At 40.8% G+C, this 26155-nt stretch overlaps 1 protein-coding gene across 1 annotated transcript; it reads left to right on the top strand.

Annotated features, from left to right (window-relative positions):
- The first annotated feature begins 264 nt into the window (after window positions 1-264).
- LOC143301960 (uncharacterized) lies at window positions 265-7062 on the top strand. The gene is made up of 3 exons (XM_076616436.1): window positions 265-341; window positions 3587-3679; window positions 5265-7062. Exons 2-3 carry the CDS (start codon window positions 3592-3594, stop codon window positions 5498-5500), a joined length of 324 nt encoding a protein of 107 aa, XP_076472551.1. The 5' UTR covers window positions 265-341; window positions 3587-3591; the 3' UTR covers window positions 5501-7062.
- Window positions 7063-26155: the final 19093 nt, after the last annotated feature.

The following is a 26155-nucleotide window of genomic DNA, read 5'->3' on the forward strand; positions in this document are numbered from 1 at the left end:
GCGTCACCCGGGGCACCACCCGCCCCCCCACCATGCAGCGGCCAGACATTCTTCTATATAATATATATAACTCCAGATTATTATTTTGTTGTTGTTGAAATTTTGTCATTTTAGTATATACAATTCTCAATTAAGTAATTTCTTACACGTCATTAAAATTTTGAAATATATATATATATATAATGCTCTTTTTTTTCTGCAAAGGGAGGCGGAACGGTAACTCAATTTACCATCGAGATTTATGTACCTTTGATTGTTGCTTCCGCCGTGAAAGCACGCTGAGGCAGACGATTTTCAGTAGACAGCGATACTTCTTAAATTTCCTTAGCAACAATAACCTGGTAAGTTATGTTTACGCTTGTGTTGTTTTTGTGAGTTTCACATGATTTTGTGAATATTCTATAGAAGTATTTACTCCCTTTCTTTTCTTTTTCTTGCGAAAGTTGCATTCATTGTGATTATCAGTTGTTATGGGACCAGCGGAACACTACAAACACACAAAGACTCGCACTTGAAGGAATGATAAGAGAAATTTTTCTTAGCCCATTAACAACCACATCCCCAACTCGCCTTGGAACAAGACAAGGGGACAGTGACAGTGTGATCGACATTGCTCTAACATCTCCAAAATTCATAGCAGGAATGAATGCAGGACGCTTCCACATCAAGGCAGTGATCACCTCCAGGTAGTTTCAGTCAACAGAAACTATCTGGAACGATACGTTGCAGGAACCTTTGCAGATTATTTGAAACGGGTAATGGGGGCGCATTGCTTGATTAGTCTATGAATTTATTTATTTTTGTATTAAGCTCAAATTTCCTCGTCTATATTTACATAACTATTTATAAGTTCACTTACTATAATTCAATTTAATTTGCGGTCAGTCAGAAACTATCAGATAAACTCTGTATGAAGCCACATAATCCATTTCAGTATGAAACCAAAGAGACAACCATCATCGAAAAATTAAGATGCAGAAGAAACAGAAGAACGGCGCTGAACCGGAAGCAAACTGTTCAGCCCCCATGGTGGAATACTGACACACAGAGAGCCTGGATAGAAAAATATGCAACTGTCAAACATTGGCAGAAAGAAAGAACAAAGCCTTCTCTGGACAAATAAATTGAAACAAAAATGAAAGAAAAAACCAAAACAGTTTGAAGTCATTGCTCAAGAGGCCAAAAATGACTAGTGGAAACAGTTTTGTGAGGCATTCAGTTATGACACAACTTTGACAGAATTCTGGCAATCTTAACATCGCATGGAAGGTAAAACATGCACAACAATAACCCCAGATATGTTAAATACTGATGGAACCAAGCTTAAGACAAATAAAGAAAAAGGATCCACCCTGCTCAAACGGTTCATACAACAGAGTGATCAAAGAAACTTAGATGAAAAAAAGAAATATGTTTGGGAGTTAAACCAAAAGCTTATGCAGACTGGACCTGATGATGACTTGACAATAGATAATCTAAATGAAGCAATATCTAAATGGAAGAAAGAATCAGCTCTTGGCCCAGACTAAGTTCGCTACTCAGACGTCAATAACTATCGGAAGAAGACAGAAGCAAACTTTTCAATCTGTATCAAAACAGTTTCCACAATGGACTGGTCACACAGCTTCTTAAAACCCATACCAAAACAAGGAAAGGACCATCGTCAGGTAAGCGGCTACTGAATCCAGACTATGCAAAACATTACTGGAAAGCTCAGGGAATGCATAATAGCCAGGAAACTTGCAAGGGATCTTGAATAGAAGCACATTCTCCCTTCAAATCAAGGTGGTTACAGAACAGTAAGTCTACATGGGAAAATGCAGCTGCTTTCGCATATGAGGTATATGAAGGATTTCAAAGAAAAGAAGAAACACTGGCAGTTGCAATCAACCTTGAAGATGCCTACAATAAAGTCCAGTTTGTGCACCTCATGGAGCTGCTACTAAGGTATGGAGTAATTTTGACACTGACAAGATGGATAGCAGCAGGGCTTCAGGAAAGATTCGTTCCTTTTGGAACAACAAAAGACACCAATGGAAACCATGTGATACCTGCTTGACTTTCCTTCAGTGCAGGCCAGAAACAAGTAAGAATGGGTTAAGACCTTCTTCAGAGCATTAGAAAACCTTCAAAACCCACTGCATGATGCAGTTCAGGACAAAAGGCAGCCGTCAAGGACAAGGAAGATCATGTATGGGGCAAGCAGAAGACACAATCCAGCTAGTATGCTGACTACAAGACCTGAAAGAAACAAAAGAATGAAAGGAAAACCCCGAAAACATATATACACATTTGTATACATGGGGGCTTGGGGTGTATGTGTATGTGCTTGTATTTAAGTATGTGTGTGTGCTTGTGTGTGCATGTGCTTTGGAAGCTGCGATACATAGCCTAAGAATGTGTGTGTGGAGGAGGGGGGAGGGAGTGCAGGGTAATTAGGGAGATGGTGTGTGTGTATGTGTTGGGGCTCATGTACGTTTTTGTGCATTTGTTTGTGCTTTCATATCTGTGAAACTGCATGTTTGTTGCATATTTGTTATGCATGTGTGTCTGCATGTTTTACATTTATTTGCTTATTTGCCTATTTATGATCATTTTTATCTGTTTTATTTTTTATTATTATTATTATTATCATCATCATCTTCATCATTATTATTATTATTATCATTATTATTATTATCTTCTTTTTTTTCTATTTCTCAAGGCCTGACTAAGCGCGTTGGGTTAAGCTGCTGGTCAGGCATCTGCTTGGCAGATATGATGTAGTATATATGGATTTGTCCAAACGCAGTGACGCCTCCTTGAGATGTTGATACTTATACTGATACTATCAGTTGTTTCACTTGTTGGATGAACAATCGACTTCTCAGTTTCGAAGTCCATGAAGTAATTTTCTGTAATTGTATAAAATTTAGGTGTTTGTTTTAAATCCCACGCCCACCTCCCATTTACCTGGTTTTTCCCAACTCACCTAATCATCCCCCTCCCCCTCATCTTCTTAACAATAATACTTAAATGTAAAAATCATTACTCCAACAAAATGTCTATAAAAATAGTACAAGTCCCGTTCTTGCGAAGTTTGAAGTTGAATAAACGGAGAAGAAGAAGAAAATGTCAGTCTCCAACTTCATTTATTCAGAGGGAGAAAAAGACTTACTTTTTATACAACGTTTGAGGCCTGTTCGTCATTATGCTAAATGCTATGTAGTGTACAACTCACTGTATTGCTTATTCTTGGCATGCAAGTGAGTACAGGGTGAGCAATTTCTTCAGTGATGATCAAGTCCGCTCTTTAACATAGTTTAAGGGACAAGTACATAGTTTTTTTGTGGTTTTTTGTTGTTGTTGTTGTTTTTTGGAGGGTGGTGGGGGTGGTGGTGGGAGCATAGGGGCAGGGTGGTAGTGGTGGTACTAATTAAGAATATGCTGCCCCCATATTTTTCAAATGATTGTGTGATGAATAGTGCCATTACTGATTCAGTGTGATTGTGTCAAAACAATAGTGTGTGTGAAAATGCTTTATGTGTTTATACAGTGTGTGTGTGTGTGTGTGTGTGTGTGTGTGTGTGTGTGTGTGTGTGTGCAGGTACAATGTCCACTGCAGAAGCTGGTGGGGATCAAGCTCGTTCCGAGGACAAGGCAAACCCAGGGGCCTTGGATGCTGGGGCATCATGCAATGGTGAATCACATGAAAATAACCCCCCCAAAAATTAAATTGAAATCTAATTCATGACTTTTCATCACTTGGATATTTTGCAGGTTTATCTGTTTTCTGGGAAATCAGTATTCATGTGAAATTCCTATACTTTTTCGTTTTCTTTTCTCATTTGCTTTCTGTGTGTTATTTCTGTCAAAAGTGCCAGCTATTTCAAACTAGGTGGGGTTTTTTGTTTTTGTTTTTTTGGTCAGTGTGTTGATCAGTTTACCATTTTTTCTTCTTTATTTTGTATTGTAGTTTTACATCAGTGAGGGAGTGAAATGTTTGGTATGTTTGTTTGGGGTTTCTTTTTTCTTTCTTTCTTTTTTTCTTTTTAATTTAAGCCTTTTCATTACAATATCATGAATATGGTAGTTTTACAGAGTTACAAGTTGTAATCGTTTTTTGTTTTTCTACATCATGGGAACACAGATGAATCAATGCAACAAGTTTGTGATTGACATATATACATGTGTGTGTGTGTGTGTGTGTGTGTGTGTGTGTGTGCCAAATATATAAATAATCCCATCATGAACACACATTAATATGAATATTTAAATATATATATATATATATATATATATATATATAAAATATATATATATACAGTGATAATAATAATAGACAGTACTTATATAGCGCAGACTTCCCATGTAATGGGCTCTAAGACCCGTACATGAAACAACACATGTTTTCAATGATGCATAATAACATAACTCTGCATATGAAAAAATAACACATGTGTGTCTGTTTACACTAAGACAATACTTCAAATTGGAGGTATGATCACTCACAAACAGGAGCATGCACATCAGTAATATCCAACACATGCACATGCACACACACTCGCGCACACACATACATATGTGTGTGTGTGTGTGTGTGTTTATAATGGGATTGTTTATATACATGATGCGGGTGTTTCTTTTTTTTTTTTACTGTCTTATTTGATGTCTTTTCACTTTTGCATGGGTGATCTTAGATAATTGCTTTGTGTTTGTATATGTGTGTGTGTGAATGTGTGGTTAGTGTGTGTGTGTGTGTGAATGAGTGGTGTGAGAGAGGTGTTTGTGTATATCAGATTTGTGTGTATGAGTTCGAGGATGAGGGAAGCAATGTCATGAAAACATTTATGTTCCTTTAAATGTTCTTTCTTTCTCCTTCACCCCCACCCCCCTCTCTGCCTCTCTCCCCCCCTTTACCTGTCTGTCTGTCTATCTGTCTCTCTCATTTCATCTTTTCTTCTTTACTCACTTCACTCTCACCCCCCAACCCCCCCACCCCCTCCTCTCTCGCTTTTCCTCTCCTCTTATTTCAATTTTCTCTGTTAATATTATTTTATTTTTGTGTGTGTGGTGTTTTTCTTTCTTATTTTTATGCCCAAGTGCTTTGTGAAAAAAAAAAGAATTCTTGTGATTGTGCTTATCTCAATTGTGCTTATCTCAATACCCTGGAAAAATAAGATTTTGTTTCTTCGTTCGTTCTCTCTCTCCTTTCCACTCCCTCTCCCTCTCCCTCTCTCTCTCTCTCAATATTTTTAATTAGTTTTGTGTTCTATCACTCTCAGCTCCAGCGGAGGAGAGTTTGGAAGACCAGCTTCGATTGCTGCATAAACAGATCAACAATTCCGACTGGCTGCAGAAGAACACGGCAGAAATGTGGATGGACGCCAACCCGGAGGCCGCTGCTGAACTGAAAAAAATGTTTGCAGAAAAAGAGGCGTCCCAGAATTCTCCAAAGCAGGAGTCCCAGTCTTCGAGTTCTCAGTCACCGTGCAGTGGTGAATCGGCAGAGAACTTGTGATGATTGTTGGGAGGATGGACTGACGTTAGGTTCATTTTTGATTCAGCTGAATATCGTTATTTCTCAGCTCATATTTATGTAAAGTTATTAGCCAGCTCTTCTGTTGCATTTCCATGTGAAGTTGTTTCACAGAAGAGGGCTTGTCCGTGTGTTATATAATATTCTTGTCTCTTTTGGATTTCAAGCTGTTCTGTGTGAAGAGAGTGTGGCTATGTATTTCAGTAATTACATACTTTTTTTTTTTTTTTTTTTTTTGCCTGTGTGCATGTATCAGAGTGGATTTTAAAGATAAAGTTTTCTGTATAAAGGGTTAACATTTGCTGCCAATGGCAGTTTTACATGAGCTAATTTTGTGTTGCTGATGGGACTTCTGTTCAAGGCATAATCCAAATGACTTACAGGACTACAGTTTAAGGTATAATCCAAATGACTGATGGGACTACAGTTTAAGGTATAATCCAAATGACTGATGGGACTACAGTTTAACCCCTAGGCTGCCTGCATGACGAGATAACTCGTCATGGCAAGCATGTATGCTTCGCTGCCTGCATGACGAGATAACTCGTCATCGAAATATTCTGACTTTTCCCTGGTTTGCATTCACTTCCTTGGCAAAAATAGTGGTAGCTTTAGCCTGGGGAATCTCTCTAGATTCTATTCATAGCTAGAAACCCCATCTACGTCATGAAGCAGTCCTTTATTTGAACGTTTTGGTTGGGTCACTGTCCAAGTGTTTGCCTGACTTCTCTCCTCGCTCGCTCAACAAAATGTCGGACTGACGCCGTGCTCAAGACATGCGATCGTGACGAACTAAATCAACCATGATTTCTTTCTTTAGCTGATGCTCAGAAAGAATTGAAGCGTAAATTCGAAGGAGAAGATAGAGATGAACATTTATAGGACGATCTGATAGAAAATAAAGGGAGTAATCAAGAGAGTGGCCAAGATGCGACTGTCAGTGAGTGATCATTGCCGGCTGTACAGATGTTAGCAGACGACAGATGACCGAATTAGCAGCAGAGCGTTATTCTTGGCACGCAGCCAACGCGGTCTGATGAGAACTGAATCAAGTGACCGTGTGAGAGGGGTGAGGAGGAGGGGGGTGGAGACTGAGGGGGCGTGGCCTCACATCCATCTTATCACTTGGAGAAGTCACAATGTATTGTGTATCTATCTCTTTAAAAAAAATATATATATTGTGGTTGTTCTAGTATGATTTTGTGTTTGCAGATATCCATTTGTCCAGAAAATATGATGTTTTTGTGCAAATTACCTGACTAATGTTTGTAATGAACAAGTTGAAAATGTGACAAAAAACAAAACACTGATTTCAAAACAACAGCATGTCACTAAAAATATATAAAATGGGAAAACAGCATGTGTTTTGTATTCTTTATTCATTTACCTTTCAGAAAATATATACTTTTATGGGTCTTTCTCCAATAACAAAGAGCACAGAATTTTTGGAAAATTTATACCCGTTTTTTGTGAAAAAACCCTGGCAAATAGATTTCACTTAAATCTTATTTTCCTGGCAGCGAAAGGGTTAAGGTATAATCCAAATGACTGATGGGACTACAGTTTAAGGTATAATCCAAATGACTGATGGGACTACAGTTTAAGGTATAATCCAAATGACTGATTGAACTACAGTTTAAGGTATAATCCAAATGACTGATGGGACTACAGTTTAAGGTATAATCCAAATGACTGATGGGACTACAGTTTAAGGTATAATCCAAATGACTGTTGGGACTACAGTTTAAGGTATAATCCAAATGACTGATGGGACTACAGTTTAAGGTATAATCCAAATGACTGATGGGACTACAGTTTAAGGTATAATCCAAATGACTGATTGAACTACAGTTTAAGGTATAATCCAAATGACTGATGGGACTACAGTTTAAGGTATAATCCAAATGACTGATGGGACTACAGTTTAAGGTATAATCCAAATGACTGATGGGACTACAGTTTAAGGTATAATCCAAATGACTTACGGGACTACAGTTTAAGGTATAATCCAAATGACTTACGGGACTACAGTTTAAGGTATAATCCAAATGACTGATTGAACTACAGTTTAAGGTATAATCCAAATGACTGATGGGACTACAGTTTAAGGTATAATCCAAATGACTGATGGGACTACAGTTTAAGGTATAATCCAAATGACTGATTGAACTACAGTTTAAGGTATAATCCAAATGACTGATGGGACTACAGTTTAAGGTATAATCCAAATGACTGATGGGACTACAGTTTAAGGTATAATCCAAATGACTGATGGGACTACAGTTTAAGGTATAATCCAAATGACTTACAGGACTACAGTTTAAGGTATAATCCAAATGACTGATGGGACTACAGTTTAAGGTATAATCCAAATGACTGATGGGACTACAGTTTAAGGTATAATCCAAATGACTTACGGGACTACAGTTTAAGGTATAATCCAAATGACTTATATCACAGAATTTGCGGTGGGGGAAGGGGTGAAAAAAATTGTGTGTCACTCAAACAACAGACTTGGTGTCTTAAGCTACCTAGGCCAGTGTTTTTTCCACTCAGTCATTGCTCCCATTTAGGTAGACACAATCCATATTCAGAGGCCCCATACTGAGTATTTTGGTGCTTCCCATGTCTTTCCTGCATGGACACCTGAAGTGGGTCACGGTATCAGCAGATCTGCATGGACACCTGAAGTGGGTCAAGTTATCAGCAGATCTGCATGGACACCTGAAGTGGGTCAAGTTATCAGCAGATCTGCATGGACACCTGAAGTGGGTCAAGGTATCAGCAGATCTGCATGGACACCTGAAGTGGGTCAAGTTATCAGCAGATCTGCATGGACACCTGAAGTGTGTCAAGGTATCAGCAGATCTGCATGGACACCTGAAGTGGGTCAAGTTATCAGCAGATCTGCATGGACACCTGAAGTGGGTCAAGTTATCAGCAGACTTGCATGGACACCTGAAGTGGGTCAAGGTATCAGCAGATCTGCATGGACACCTGAAGTGGGTCAAGTTATCAGCAGATCTGCATGGACACCTGAAGTGGGTCAAGTTATCAGCAGATCTGCATGGACACCTGAAGTGGGTCAAGTTATCAGCAGATCTGCATGGACACCTGAAGTGGGTCAAGGTATCAGCAGATCCGCATGGACACCTGAAGTGGGTCAAGTTATCAGCAGACTTGCATGGACACCTGAAGTGGGTCAAGTTATCAGCAGATCTGCATGGACACCTGAAGTGGGTCAAGGTATCAGCAGATCCGCATGGACACCTGAAGTGGGTCAAGTTATCAGCAGACTTGCATGGACACCTGAAGTGGGTCAAGGTATCAGCAGATCTGCATGGATACCTGAAGTGGGTCAAGTTATCAGCAGATCTGCATGCAAGTTGACCTGGGAGACAAACACAAAATTGAAATGAGCTAAACACAAAATTGACAGGGGGATAAATACAAAATTGACAGAAGACAAACACAAAATTGAAATGAGCTAAACAAAAAATTGACAGGGGGATAAATACAAAATTGACAGAAGACAAACACAAAATTAAATTGAGCTAAAATTGACAGGAGATAAACACAAAATTGACAGGAGATAAACACAGATTTGACAGGAAATAATACAAAATTGACAGGATATGCAGAAGAAACTGTCAACAATTGCACCTGTCAGTGACAGTTTAAAGCTTTCATTGTGTCTTAGGTTTGATTTTCTTTTTTTTGGAAAGTGTTTGGTGTTTCAATAACTTTTTTTTTCTGGTCTCCCAGCTCAACATATGAGCACACTTAGAATTTAGCACCTCACTTCCCTTGCTGTGTCCACATTTGCAGAAGACCATACATGCATGCTTGAGATCCCATAATCCAGATCAGTCAGCGTTCTGCAGGTTATGGAAGCAAAACACCTTGTCATCATGACGCTGAAGACACAGTTTGGAGAACTCCATGGCAGGATAAAATGAGTCAGGTGGAAGAGCCCTTACATAGGTACCAGGTACATGTGAACACAAAATCTGTTGTGGAGCTCCACGTTCAGCGTTGTGGACTGAATGGGTTTTCTTGTTCAGTCAAAACGCCAACACTGATTGAATCTACAGGACATCGCTGTTTGGTCTGATGCAAGTCATCGGAGCAGATTATTGCTTCTGGTGATGTCGTCTTGAAGGAAATCTTCATGTCTTGTTGGCTTGAGAAAAAGATGGTTCCTGACAAATCATTGGTGCAGATTGTTGTTTCTGGTGATGTCTTCTTGAAGAAAAACCTCACGCTGGCTTTTCTCAAGCCAGTTCCTGTTAAGAAATGGTGGGTCCAGTTTATCCAGCCCTTCCCTCCCCTAAAACGACAGTACTGTGATATCTTGTAACTTCAGCCAAAGTGTAAAGGGGACCACAGCTGGTCTGCTGGTTTGGAAGCCTTGATTCAGTATTTTAGAAACTGGTCAAAATCTTGTGGAGTTCCCATTATGAAATGAAACAGAGTGGTGTGTGTGTGTGTGTGTGTGTGTGTGCGTGTGTGTGTGATATTTTTTGTCGGCTTCAGGGATTTGAAAGCTTAATTTTCAGTTTAATTTTACCCCCTATTTTTATAGTTCTCGTACATGCCTACCACTTGGCTCTTTCCCATCTCTCTGTCACACTCTTTCACACTCTGTCTGTCTGCGTGTCTGTGTGTGACTTACGTCAAGTTCATTGCATATTTCCTTGTGCTTGTTCTTCCATAGCCTGTTTTATATATATATATGTTTGCTTTTGTCATGTGTTATATAGTTTGTTTCCCTATTTTCTGTTCCTCTGTTCATGGGCTGCAACTCTTCATATTTTCACTTGTACAGGTTTACAAGTTGGCCGTCTCTACCCAGCCGTTTATGCAGTTTCATTTTGATTTAAGGAGGTACCATTATGTTTGGACAGAATCATATACACTGCACCACATCTGTCAGGCAGATGCCTGACCAGAGGCATAACCCTGTGCATTTTGTCCGGCTTTGAGTGTGTGCATATTTATATATATTTATTTGTTTCCTGACAGAGAGGATATCTTATGCAGAATTTTTTTTTCTTTCCCTTTTTCCCGGACTTTCTTGGGTCGACCACCGTTTTATTTTGTATATGAATTCATTATAACAATTCAGAGTAGATGGAAAGGAAAGGGGAAAAAAACAAAAACAAAAAAAACAAAAAAACAAAGAAAGAAAAAAAATGAATACAGTGTACACTAACAATAACATCGTCATCATAAGTCATTATACTTATAATATATTGCTTTATCAATTTGGTCAAGGTGGACACATTTTCATCATGTGTAACAGTGCAGTTTTATAACATATAATAGACATTATACCTAGCATTGGCATAGAGTTATGGACACTTTGCTTAGCTAACGTAATGTGGAAAGAACACAACCCACACATGGGATATCTTATGTATGAACACATTTCCTCTAGTTTTCTATACGTGACTATATAAAACACTCATTACACAGTTATGCAGAATTTTGCCAGAGGACATCACTCGTGTTGTCCTGGGTTCTTTTCAGTGCGCCAAGTGTGTGCTGCACGCAGGACCTGGGTTTATGGTCTCATCTGAATGACTGGATGCTCCGTCGGACTTTTCAGTTCAGCCTTAGAGAAAGGGCAAGACCAGGATTCAAACACAGGCACTGTATTGGCAGAGAAGCATATTTGGAAGAATAACTGAAAGGTTGAGAACGTGAAATGATCTGATGTTAATCTGTGAAAATTATGTCAGGAATTCCAAATGAGCAGTTGGTGTCTTTTTTGCATTGGAGAATAACACTTTGTATTTTTTGGTTTTTTTTTTCTTCCATTGCATGTAATGATGATGATTATAAATGTACTTCCATAGCGCTGAATCTTTTTTTTTTTTTCTCAAGGCCTGACTAAGCGCTGTTGGGTTACGCTGCTGGTCAGGCATCTGCTTGGCAGATGTGGTGTAGCGTATATGGATTTGACCGAACGCAGTGACGCCTCCTTGAGCTACTGATACTGATACTGATAGATAAGCATCTCAATAATTCAGTCACCTTCCTCCATTTAGGCATCCGTACTACATGTGTGGAAGTGTAGACCCTACAGAGAGTGAGGACTGGATGAGAAAAAGTACAGCAGTGCTTATCTGTTTGACAGTACAGACTCTCTCTGTCTTTCTCTCTGTCTCTGTCCTTTTTTTCTTCTTTTTTCTTTTTTTAAGAAAAGAGTATTCACATTGCTTTTTTTTTCACACATGATTTTTTGTTTTTTTGTTTTTTGTATTGTATATTAAACTAGATCTGTTTGTCTGTTCATTATTTCAAGAACCTTTAAACGGAAATAATGATTTAGGTCATTTAAACAAGCCGACAATCTGTTTGACCTGTGTCACTCTTTGATGTTTTATTTTTGTTTTAGGGACTTAGTTGATTCAGACACTGACTTAGTCTGTTACGCACTTCAACGCTTCATGTTTTTCGTATGTGGGTGGTTCTGTTTTTGTATTGATGTCCACATTGGTTATACAGTTAGTTATTTGTCAACCTTTTTTCTTTCTTTTTTTGTTTGTGTTTTGTGTAAGGGTTGTGTGTTGATTGATTGAATGACTTTGCTTTGCTTACCTGCTGGTATATGCTATAAGAGAAAGAGAGAGTGCAGACATTCTTGCATATCTGAGCGTGTATGACTGCAGTACTATTATTATTGTATAATCATTACTATTATTATTATTCATTATTATTATCAGTTCTTATTATTATTACCTCTTACACAAATGTAGGTAGGCTCTCAAGGCATGACCATTCCTTGTGGGATTCCGGAGGTTGCTGTTCTGATGAAGAAGTTTCAAGAATGTTGTGTTGTTTTTTTCTCCTCGTCGTGTGGTACATTGTTTTACCAGAGAACTCAGAAACAGTGGACTTGATGCCAGGTTTATGGTGTGTGAGGTTCGCAGGCATATTTTATGTACATGGCTGACCAGTGAAAACGTTTTGAATTGACTTTTCTGTTTTCTTTTCTTTTCTGTGTTTAATTTTTTTAATTTTAAATATCCAGTTTCATTTCTGCTTTCTCAGTTTATGTAAATGCTCTTCAGAGGATGTTGATACTTGATATAACATGAATTGAATTATAAGAAGAGTTCAGTATTGAAAATTAGTCCAGAAAAATGGCTTATTTATAGATAATTTGTCTCCATTAAAGATAAAATGAGATGTAAGGTTTCTGTTGACTGCTGATGATATGTTGTGTAGGCATTTTGCTGCATGAAATAAAGCTTTGGGATACATGTGTCCTGTCCTTTCGCTGGCTTGGGTTCTTTGTGGCCTGCAACTACCATTTCCACTCACACGTACGGATGGGCTTTCTGTGCACATGGCGGTTTTCACCTCAGCATTCAGGCAACCAGACTTCATTTTTGGGTGTGTGAATTCTGGGTATAATCTGGATTAACCACAGAATGCTGACATCTATTGTGAGATCTTTAACGTGTGTATTTGATTTTCTGCAAGGGTAACACATGAAGGGGGTTCAGACACTTAGGTCTGTTGACCTGGGAGATGGGAACAATCTTCACTCTTCTCCTTCTTCTTCATTCATGGGCTGCAACTCCACGTTCACTCGCATGTACATGAGTGGGCTTTTACGTGCATGCCCATTTTTACACAGACCTGTAGGCAGGCCGTACTCTGTTTTCGGGGGTGTGCATACTGGGTATGTTCTTGTTTCTATAGCCTTCTGAATGCTGACATGGCTTAAAGGATCTTTAACGTGTGTATTTGATTTTCTGCTTGTGTATCCACACATAGGGGGTTCAAGCACAAGCAGGTCTGGGAATTCAGAGAAATCTCCACCCTCTACCCACCAGGTGCCATTACCAAGATTCGAACCTGGGACACTCAGATCAAAAGTCAAAAGTCCAACATTTTAACCACTTGGCTATTGCACCGGTCATCTCCACTCTTAACCCACCAGGTAGCACACCCAGGATTTGAAATCAGGACCCCAGGATTGGAAGTCCAACACTTCATCACTCAGCTATTGTGCCTGTAACCTGCTTGGTTTTAATCCAACATTAACTCCTTTGTGGAGGACCTTGAGAGAGTAAAGCACACTTTGGTGTTATTCTGTGTCAAGATTGGTTTTGACATCCTCTGCTTAAGCTCTGATTTTTCTTCTTTTTTTTTTTCTTTTTTTTTTTTTCTTTTCCCCAAAATCAAACCATTTCCTTCTGCATTAGCTTTTCAGTTTAACTTCTTGGTCAGAGCTGACTGGAAAGCTGGAGACTGTTAGAACACAAGGCTATTGTGGTGTATTACTTGAAACACATACACACATACACCCACCCACCTTCACTCATCACACACAGTGCAAAGTAATTGCAGTGCATTACATATTCAAATACTAACACAAACCATGTGTTAAAATATTTGAATACAAACACAAACTGTGTGTTACAATATTTGAATACAAACACAAACCATGTGTTACATTCTCTCTCTCTCTCTCGCAAACAAACATATACGCAATTTAAGCACTGACACATGCGCACAAGTATACATATACCCACACAAGCACACAAATGCATGCATGAATTTGCATTATGTATGCGCATCTGCACGCAAATGCCAAACTCACACACACACACAAACACTATCACACTCTCATTGACACTCTTCATGTCATGCAACCAAACCCACAAAGTCTGTCAGTGTCAGACAACCAAACACAGTCATGCCATACACAACCTTTGGAAAAATTTTTTAAAAAATGGCATGCCTGTGTCACTGACGGTCCTGCTGGGTCAACGTCATGGAAATGTCAATGTAAAGGGCATGGGAAAGGATACTTGAAACAACACTGTGTGTGTAATCACAGCATTGCTGTGGATCCAGTGTGCGCTGGCTTTAAGAGTGAAAATGTAGGACATTAAGTGGCTGCTGCTTTTTTTTCATCTTTTTTTCTTCCTTTTTTTTTTTTTCATGTATATAATATATACAAGATCACACTGGCTTGGTGTCTTGAGCTCCACTCCTTGTAGAATGATCTGAGGTAATTACCAAAAATATATAATTAAGAACAACAGTAGTCTTGGCATGTCTTTAAAACTTGCCCTAGCCTGAAGAAGCTGTTATACAGTGAAAATTGCTGCATTTTAATTACAGGTTTTAAAGACACGCCAAGTCTACTGTTGTTCTTATATATATATATATATATTTTTTTTTTTTTTTTTTTTTTTTTTTCACTGAAAAGTGTTTTGAGTCTAGTACCAAGCTCAACAAGATCTCCTTATTATCATTGTTGTTGTTAATATCATCATCATCATCATTATCACCATGACCATGATAATGACGATGATTATCATCATCATCATCATCAAAAATACCATTATCATTAGTTATTTATCAGTACTATTATCATCATAATCATTACCTATTATTATTATTGTTGGGACCTATTAATATTAGCATCATCATCATCACCATCATCATTATTCTTGTTGTTGTTGTCATATTATGACTAATATTTTTACGACAAAATTTGGTGTAACGGGGCTGTTAGGCAAAAACTAAAGGAAAAAGAGAGAGCTTTTCGTGAAACTGATGATAGAACAGTCCACAATAAGGCAAAAAGAAGTGTTGAAAAATGCATTAAGAAGGCAAAGTTTTTATATCGGGAAAAAAAAGAAGAAGAAAACCTGTCTGCAAACAACTCTAGGAATGTATAGGCCGGACTGCTGAACATCACTGATTAGAAAATTACCCACCAGGCAGTCGACAGCACTGACAGTACTCTTCCAGACAAACTCAACACATTCAAACTCCAGATTCGACAAACCATTCTCTACTTCTGAAGTGGCTGCACCCAAAATCACGCCCACTCCCCCTTTCACAGTCCAAGAGAATGAAGTCAGACGCCACTTAAGTTGTCTGAAAATGAGAAAAGCCACTGGCCCTTACAACATCTCACCAGGCCTTTTGAGGAAGTGTGCAGTCCAACTATCTAGTGTCTTCACTGACATATTTAACATGTCCCTTCAGTCATGTGTGGTGCCACACTGCTTTAAGAAATCAATCATTCCTGTTCAAAAAAAAAAAAAAAAAAAAAAAAAAAAATGATAGCCTAGTTGTCTTAATTGTTATCGTCCCGTAGCCTTAACATCAGTCGTAATGAACATTTGAATGCTTGATTCAACAATTCCTAAAAACCTGCCTTCCTCCATCGTTTGATCTCTTTCAGTTCGCCTATAGAGCTAACAGATCAGTTGAAGATGCCATTAGCATAGGTCTCTTCCACGTCCTGAGACATCTCGAAAATCCTAACAGCTATGCCAGGATCCGTTTCATTGACTACAGCTCTGCGTTCAACACAATAGTGCCATCAAAACTATATTTTAAACTGAAAGACCTCTCGCTGCCTGAATCACTTTGTGCATGGATCCTAAATTTTCTAAGATGCAGACCGCAATTTAAGTTGTTAAAGTTGGTGACCTCACTTCCTCCACTATGCATTCTCAACATAGGCACCCCACAGGGATGTGTTCTATCCCCAGACTGTTGTACTCACTATTCACACATGACTGCCAGTGTGCAACGCAAAATGAATGTAACACATGGTCAAGTTTGCCGACGATACTACTCTAGAAGGGCTGATTACGAACACTGATGAGTCAAAATATAGGGAAGAAGTACATGAACTTGTCAGCTAGGTGTGATCAAAACAACTTAGAACTCAACATATCAAAAACCAAAGAATTAAATCTAGATTTCAGGAAGACCAGATCTGACCCCTTACCACTTGTCACTGAAGACAAGCAAGTAGAGATCATCAGCGACTTTAAATTTCTCGGACTGATCATTTCCAACGATTTGAAATGGGAGAAAAATACGGAAAAATTGTGTACTCAAAGAGTTAGGGTGTACTCAAAGCACCTTGTGTACTCAAAGAGTTTGAGTGTACTCAAAGCACCTTGTGTACTCAAAGAGTTAGGGTGTACTCAAAGCACCTTGTGCACTCAAAGAGTTAGGGTGTACTCAAAGCACCTTGTGCACTCAAAGAGTTAGGGTGTACTCAAAGCACCTGTCAGCAGAAAAGGAACGTGAACGGCATCAGCATCACTGATTTGTTGTCCCGTGTCAACTTGACTGGGTGAGTGAAATCTTTTTTGCTTGAAAGTAAACATCTATTTACGTTGAGAAACTGAGTCCAAAATGTTTATTACTATTTGGCTGGAATTTATATTCATCTTTAAGACGAAAGTATACATATAGACTATTTCGATTTAAGAATCGAAATTGATATATATTATAGGTGATAGTGTTTGCACAATTTAAGTTAATGGGATATCTCGAAGTAGTACCGCGTCTTTTTGCTTATTCTTCACTGAGAAACACGTTGTAGATTGATATGTGGTACACCGGCATTCGGTAAATTAATCACGTTTGGAGTGAGTGAGTAAATCAGAGATTTCATCAGATGTACCGATGTTCGTGGAATTTGATTATTGTGTGACTGGGAAAAAAAGAGAAAAGATTATGTATATATATATATATATATATATATATATATATATATATATATATATATATATATATATATATATATAAAAGATTATGTAGCCGGGTTGGCTACAATCTTCGTTGGGCCAGCTTAGCAGACGACTTTTGTGACTCGCCGAAGGTTACTAAGGAAGTTGTAAATCGGTCACAAGTTATCTCCCTTTACAGGGAACCGTATGATGATTTTCATCAATTTGTTAAATTATAAACACTTCCTTATAGATGAGATTATAGTTTTGTGTTATGGAACTTCAGAACGATCATACTTCTCAACTGTAATGATATCATTTGGCCAGAAAGCCTATAACTTTTTAAAACTAATATTTATGTGAATGAGTTTTGGCGCGATCTTCGAAATCCACTCAGTTGAAACATACAAAATACCTTCGTTTTCTATAAATCGATATAGTTGCCGTGGAATTTAGAATGTGCATTAAAATGTAAATGATTAAGCCTTCTTCTCGTGTACTGCTTTCCGTGTACACCTAAGTTATAGGCATGCGATGGTACGAAATGTCTGACGGCATTTCGGCGCCACAAAACTATCTCTTCTTCAAGCCATTGGAATTCGTCAGTGCCGATTTGAGCAAAATACGTTTTTACAATACCTAGACATTTTTATAGCGTGTCTTGCAGATGTTTGCATTTCTGTTATCAATCTGATTAGTATCGTGCATGTATAATTGTGTTGTAGTTGGTTTAAACGAAGTATTTCATTGTCGATCACAAGTGCCAAAAGCACCGCCAAGCGGTGCCGACACGGGAGCTGTCCGCTGAGTTTTCTCTTGAATTTTTACATAAAAAATCTTTACTCTAGAAGCAGATTTTATAGATGATTTTTATATAGTTGGAAATTCAGGATGTTCAGTTACTTAACTGTTGCAATTATATTACATATCGCGACGTATTAATTGTTGTAATGTACAAAAATGATACATGAACTCGTTAAAAGCTCGTTCATTCAGTGACTCTTTTTGTTTACAGTTTTTAACTACATTATTTTTGTAGAAAATGGTTTAGCTTAAGAAAATGCTCGTCTCTTGTAGTTTTGTGTGATATATAATATGTCTATGTTAGTTCCCCGAGCCGAAAGTCAGAAGCCGCTAAATTTGGTCAAACAAACACAAGCTTGGCCCCTCAAGGCTCGCGGAGGGCCGGTTTCGTGAGTTGCTTCGCGGCGCTGGCTTTGCGGTTCGGCGGAACAGAATATAAGGAGTGAGCGAGTGCCAGACAAAGAGAGAACTCTCCTGGTCTGGAAGAATGAAAGAATAAAAGAAGAAAACCAGCGCACTGCCTTCCCGAGTCTACCTTGCCTGGCTGCGGCTCTCTTCTGCAAACACCTTCTACCTGTCTTCACCTTCTCCAACACCACCTTACCACCCCGTCACAACTGGCGCTTGCGAGCAGGATTAGGAGAAGACAGAGAGAGAGTGCAGCAGGTACTTCAAGTCCACGCAGACTGAGTAACGTCGCCCATCAACATGGCCCAATCCGACTTCCTGCCCAAACTCCCGACATTCTCCGGTGAGGAAACCGGCAGGGAAGTTGATGACTTCATCTGGGAGGCCCGACTGATCCTCCATCTGCAGCCCCTGGATGACGCGACAGCCTCTCTCTGGCTGATCTCAGCCCTTGCAGGCAGAGCTCGCCAGCAGATTGTCAGGCTGCCGGCGACAGAAGTGGACACGCCAGCCAAAATCCTAACACTACTCGAGGAGAACTGGGGAGAGCAGCGTGACACCACAGACCTTGCCACTGCCTTCTTCACTAGGCAGCAGCAGTCCAAGGAGACGATTGCAGTGTACGCGTCCCATCTTCGGTACCTCTGGACCAAGGTCAACAAGGCTGAAGATGGGATGATGCAGGTGCCAGCGACCATTCTCCGCGACGCCTTCGCCAGAGGTCTTCAGCCTGCTGCACTCAGGCGCGATGTCAGGCGCTTCATCAGAGACCACCCTGACACCACCTTCGAGGCGGCGAAGAAGGAGGCCCAGCGATGGCTGAGGGAGGACAGCGACGCTGACGACAGTCACAACGCCACTGTTGCCTGCCTACAGGCCCAGCTGGCTACATTGACGGCTGAAGTCAACAGTTTGCGACAACAGCAGCAGCAGTTCCCCATGCCAGCACACCGCCCACATCCTCCAGGACCAGCACATCATCCTCGCCGCTGTGCTGCTGACCGGGCCCCAGACCCTCCACACTGTGTCTGGTGTCAGCGGTCTGGCCACACTGAAGACCAGTGTCGGCACAAGCAGCGCTATATGAAGAATGCCAGGCGACAGAAAGCTGACCACCAGACTCCAATGGCAGTCAACAACCAGTGTGTTGTCACCAAACACACTGGGCAATCTGGGTCATTGCCAGCTGCTCCAGCTCCAAACCAGCGACGCAGGAGACGCCGACGCAGACGGAAGCGCCACAGCACCACACCTGATGCTGTGATCCCACAGGTGTCACCTTCACCTGTACTCAACCTCACACAGCTGAGAGGCAGCCAACGACCACCACCTGCTGTCACGCCGACTGACCTGTCCCAACGGTCCTGCCATGTCAACAAAGTGTCAGACTCTGATACTGACACTGACACTGACAGTGGGGTGTGCCTGTTCAGTCCCATGCCAGGGCCCAGGACATCAGCCCTGCAGGCAGCACCAGAGCCGCCTCCACTACCACCAGCTCCCACCCCTAGGCGATCTCTACGCCTGACGACGAAGCCAGTAACATGGTACACATCTGGTGTTCCTTACGTTGGTCAGTGACTTTGCTTAGTTGCTGTCTCACTTGAAATTTGAGGAGACAAGATAGGTTAATGATGGACAATGTGTGGGACTGATTGTTCTCTTGTTTTTTGGTTTTTTTTTTGTCATTGAGCAGTTGAAATTTTTCAAAGATTGACTTTTTCCCCCCAAGCAAAGCTGTTGAATGCTCACTCATTTTGTTTGATCAAAGATTGATTTTTCCCCCAAGCAAAGCTGTTGAATGCTCACTCATTTTTGGTTGATAATTGCATCAAATTGTATTGTTGAAATTGTCCACTGAATTGCAAATATGTTTTATTGGTGCTAATGAGTTGGTCAAAAAGAAGAGAGAGACAGAGAAAAAATGACTCAGAGGAAACGTTTGTTAAAAAATGACAACTCCTTTCTAGTCTTCGTTGGGCCCGCTTCAGGTACTTCACCTTGAGGAATTTTGTTTCAGGTTCTCTCTAGTCAATACGGATGTGAAGCTGATGAAAAGGAATTATGTGTTTATACAACTATTTTCCCACAGTCAGTGTATAACATGCCGATATACATTTCAGACAATTAACATTGTTAGGGACTTATTTTGTTATATTGGGAACACTGTTAATACAACACCTCCCCTTATAACCTGTACTGGTTTTGGCTTTGGGGGTTTGCATTTTAAATAAAGCCCCTCAAGAGCATTTGACTAGAGTCTACCCACTGGATTGCCGTGTGCATTTTAAACACATACTGAACTTTAAGGGCTACATTTAAAATGATGCCCCTTTAAGAATTCAGTGTGGGCAAACCGTTTTGCCCTGACGTGGGTTATACATTTTGTGAAAATCTGACTCTGAGGGTTCACGCTCAAGATAACGTTCCTCGAGGGTTACTGATTATTGTTTGAGATTTTAATGGATTTTGCATTTTTCCGATTTTTGGAACTCAGTGTCTTGGGATTTGCACTTAAGATAATGTTTTGTGTGTTCGTTGGTTTGAATGGATGTATTAGTGCATGATTTAGGCCCCCTTTTATGTAGTCATGAAAAGTGCCAGCGAGGACGCTGGTTGTAACAGAGTAGGGGGGGATGTAGCCGGGTTGGCTACGATCTTCGTTGGGCCAGCTTAGCAGACGACTTTTGTGACTCGCCGAAGGTTACTAAGGAAGTTGTAAATCGGTCACAAGTTATCTCCCTTTACAGGGAACCGTATGATGATTTTCATCAATTTGTTAAATTATAAACACTTCCTTATAGATGAGATTATAGTTTTGTGTTATGGAACTTCAGAACGATCATACTTCTCAACTGTAATGATATCATTTGGCCAGAAAGCCTATAACTTTTTAAAACTAATATTTATGTGAATGAGTTTTGGCGCGATCTTCGAAATCCACTCAGTTGAAACATACAAAATACCTTCGTTTTCTATAAATCGATATAGTTGCCGTGGAATTTAGAATGTGCATTAAAATGTAAATGATTAAGCCTTCTTCTCGTGTACTGCTTTCCGTGTACACCTAAGTTATAGGCATGCGATGGTACGAAATGTCTGACGGCATTTCGGCGCCACAAAACTATCTCTTCTTCAAGCCATTGGAATTCGTCAGTGCCGATTTGAGCAAAATACGTTTTTACAATACCTAGACATTTTTATAGCGTGTCTTGCAGATGTTTGCATTTCTGTTATCAATCTGATTAGTATCGTGCATGTATAATTGTGTTGTAGTTGGTTTAAACGAAGTATTTCATTGTCGATCACAAGTGCCAAAAGCACCGCCAAGCGGTGCCGACACGGGAGCTGTCCGTTGAGTTTTCTCTTGAATTTTTACATAAAAAATCTTTACTCTAGAAGCAGATTTTATAGATGATTTTTATATAGTTGGAAATTCAGGATGTTCAGTTACTTAATTGTTGCAATTATATTACATATCGCGACGTATTAATTGTTGTAATGTACAAAAATGATACATGAACTCGTTAAAAGCTCGTTCATTCAGTGACTCTTTTTGTTTACAGTTTTTAACTACATTATTTTTGTAGAAAATGGTTTAGCTTAAGAAAATGCTCGTCTCTTGTAGTTTTGTGTGATATATAATATGTCTATGTTAGTTCCCCGAGCCGAAAGTCAGAAGCCGCTAAATTTGGTCAAACAAACACAAGCTTGGCCCCTCAAGGCTCGCGGAGGGCCGGTTTCGTGAGTTGCTTCGCGGCGCTGGCTTTGCGGTTCGGCGGAACAGAATATAAGGAGTGAGCGAGTGCCAGACAAAGAGAGAACTCTCCTGGCCTGGAAGAATGAAAGAATAAAAGAAGAAAACCAGCGCACTGCCTTCCCGAGTCTACCTTGCCTGGCTGCGGCTCTCTTCTGCAAACACCTTCTACCTGTCTTCACCTTCTCCAACACCACCTTACCACCCCGTCACAACTGGCGCTTGCGAGCAGGATTAGGAGAAGACAGAGAGAAGAGAGTGCAGCAGGTACTTCAAGTCCACGCAGACTGAGTAACGTCGCCCATCAACATGGCCCAATCCGACTTCCTGCCCAAACTCCCGACATTCTCCGGTGAGGAAACCGGCAGGGAAGTTGATGACTTCATCTGGGAGGCCCGTATGATCCTCCATCTGCAGCCCCTGGATGACGCGACAGCCTCTCTCTGGCTGATCTCAGCCCTTGCAGGCAGAGCTCGCCAGCAGATTGTCAGGCTGCCGGCGACAGAAGTGGACACGCCAGCCAAAATCCTAACACTACTCGAGGAGAACTGGGGAGAGCAGCGTGACACCACAGACCTTGCCACTGCCTTCTTCACTAGGCAGCAGCAGTCCAAGGAGACGATTGCAGTGTACGCGTCCCATCTTCGGTACCTCTGGACCAAGGTCAACAAGGCTGAAGATGGGATGATGCAGGTGCCAGCGACCATTCTCCGCGACGCCTTCGCCAGAGGTCTTCAGCCAGCTGCACTCAGGCGCGATGTCAGGCGCTTCATCAGAGACCACCCTGACACCACCTTCGAGGCGGCGAAGAAGGAGGCCCAGCGATGGCTGAGGGAGGACAGCGACGCTGACGACAGTCACAACGCCACTGTTGCCTGCCTACAGGCCCAGCTGGCTACATTGACGGCTGAAGTCAACAGTTTGCGACAACAGCAGCAGCAGTTCCCCATGCCAGCACACCGCCCACATCCTCCAGGACCAGCACATCATCCTCGCCGCTGTGCTGCTGACCGGGCCCCAGACCCTCCACACTGTGTCTGGTGTCAGCGGTCTGGCCACACTGAAGACCAGTGTCGGCACAAGCAGCGCTATATGAAGAATGCCAGGCGACAGAAAGCTGACCACCAGACTCCAATGGCAGTCAACAACCAGTGTGTTGTCACCAAACACACTGGGCAATCTGGGTCATTGCCAGCTGCTCCAGCTCCAAACCAGCGACGCAGGAGACGCCGACGCAGACGGAAGCGCCACAGCACCACACCTGATGCTGTGATCCCACAGGTGTCACCTTCACCTGTACTCAACCTCACACAGCTGAGAGGCAGCCAACGACCACCACCTGCTGTCACGCCGACTGACCTGTCCCAACGGTCCTGCCATGTCAACAAAGTGTCAGACTCTGATACTGACACTGACACTGACAGTGGGGTGTGCCTGTTCAGTCCCATGCCAGGGCCCAGGACATCAGCCCTGCAGGCAGCACCAGAGCCGCCTCCACTACCACCAGCTCCCACCCCTAGGCGATCTCTACGCCTGACGACGAAGCCAGTAACATGGTACACATCTGGTGTTCCTTACGTTGGTCAGTGACTTTGCTTAGTTGCTGTCTCACTTGAAATTTGAGGAGACAAGATAGGTTAATGATGGACAATGTGTGGGACTGATTGTTCTCTTGTTTTTTGGGTTTTTTTTTGTCATTGAGCAGTTGAAATTTTTCAAAGATTGACTTTTCCCCCCAAGCAAAGCTGTTGAATGCTCACTCATTTTGTTTGATCAAAGATTGATTTTTCCCCCAAGCAAAGCTGTTGAATGCTCACTCATTTTTGGTTGATAATTGCATCAAATTGTATTGTTGAAATTGTCCACTGAATTGCAAATATGTTTTATTGGTGCTAATGAGTTGGTCAAAAAGAAGAGAGAGACAGAGAAAAAATGACTCAGAGGAAACGTTTGTTAAAAAATGACAACTCCTTTCTAGTCTTCGTTGGGCCGCTTCAGGTACTTCACCTTGAGGAATTTTGTTTCAGGTTCTCTCTAGTCAATACGGATGTGAAGCTGATGAAAAGGAATTATGTGTTTATACAACTATTTTCCCACAGTCAGTGTATAACATGCCGATATACATTTCAGACAATTAACATTGTTGGGACTTATTTTGTTATATTGGGAACACTGTTAATACAACAGCTCCCCTTATAACCTGTACTGGTTTTGGCTTTGGGGGTTTGCATTTTAAATAACGCCCCTCAAGAGCATTTGACTAGAGTCTACCCACTGGATTGCCGTGTGCATTTTAAACACATACTGAACTTTAAGGGCTACATTTAAAATGATGCCCCTTTAAGAATTCAGTGTGGGCAAACCCGTTTTGCCCTGACGTGGGTTATACATTTTGTGAAAATCTGACTCTGAGGGTTCACGCTCAAGATAACGTTCCTCGAGGGTTACTGATTATTGTTTGAGATTTTAATGGATTTTGCATTTTTCCGATTTTTGGAACTCAGTGTCTTGGGATTTGCACTTAAGATAATGTTTTGTGTGTTCGTTGGTTTGAATGGGTGTATTAGTGCATGATTTAGGCCCCCTTTTATGTAGTCATGAAAAGTGCCAGCGAGGACGCTGGTTGTAACAGAGTAGGGGGGGATGTAGCCGGGTTGGCTACGATCTTCGTTGGGCCAGCTTAGCAGACGACTTTTGTGACTCGCCGAAGGTTACTAAGGAAGTTGTAAATCGGTCACAAGTTATCTCCCTTTACAGGGAACCGTATGATGATTTTCATCAATTTGTTAAATTATAAACACTTCCTTATAGATGAGATTATAGTTTTGTGTTATGGAACTTCAGAACGATCATACTTCTCAACTGTAATGATATCATTTGGCCAGAAAGCCTATAACTTTTTAAAACTAATATTTATGTGAATGAGTTTTGGCGCGATCTTCGAAATCCACTCAGTTGAAACATACAAAATACCTTCGTTTTCTATAAATCGATATAGTTGCCGTGGAATTTAGAATGTGCATTAAAATGTAAATGATTAAGCCTTCTTCTCGTGTACTGCTTTCCGTGTACACCTAAGTTATAGGCATGCGATGGTACGAAATGTCTGACGGCATTTCGGCGCCACAAAACTATCTCTTCTTCAAGCCATTGGAATTCGTCAGTGCCGATTTGAGCAAAATACGTTTTTACAATACCTAGACATTTTTATAGCGTGTCTTGCAGATGTTTGCATTTCTGTTATCAATCTGATTCGTATCGTGCATGTATAATTGTGTTGTAGTTGGTTTAAACGAAGTATTTCATTGTCGATCACAAGTGCCAAAAGCACCGCCAAGCGGTGCCGACACGGGAGCTGTCCGCTGAGTTTTCTCTTGAATTTTTACATAAAAAATCTTTACTCTAGAAGCAGATTTTATAGATGATTTTTATATAGTTGGAAATTCAGGATGTTCAGTTACTTAACTGTTGCAATTATATTACATATCGCGACGTATTAATTGTTGTAATGTACAAAAATGATACATGAACTCGTTAAAAGCTCGTTCATTCAGTGACTCTTTTTGTTTACAGTTTTTAACTACATTATTTTTGTAGAAAATGGTTTAGCTTAAGAAAATGCTCGTCTCTTGTAGTTTTGTGTGATATATAATATGTCTATGTTAGTTCCCCGAGCCGAAAGTCAGAAGCCGCTAAATTTGGTCAAACAAACACAGCTGGCCCTCAGGCGCGGAGGGCCGGTTTCGTGAGTTGCTTCGCGGCGCTGGCTTTGCGGTTCGGCGGAACAGAATATAAGGAGTGAGCGAGTGCCAGACAAAGAGAGGACTCTCCTGGTCTGGAAGAATGAAAGAATAAAAGAAGAAAACCAGCGCACTACCTTCCCTAGTCTACCTTGCCTGGCTGCGGCTCTCTTCTGCAAACACCTTCTACCTGTCTTCACCTTCTCCAACACCACCTTACCACCCCGTCACAATTATATGTATATATATATATATATTATATATATATATATATATATATATATGTGTGTGTGTGTGTGTGTGTGTGTGTGTGTGTGTGTGTGTGTGTGTAACTGGCAAAATTAATAAACTGACTTTAACGAGTCCAAGAAATAATTAAACACTTTGATCGGCCGGTAGACAAACGGCAATAGTGCGC

Source organism: Babylonia areolata, chromosome 28, assembly GCF_041734735.1.
Source record: "Babylonia areolata isolate BAREFJ2019XMU chromosome 28, ASM4173473v1, whole genome shotgun sequence".
NCBI lineage: Eukaryota > Metazoa > Mollusca > Gastropoda > Neogastropoda > Buccinidae > Babylonia > Babylonia areolata.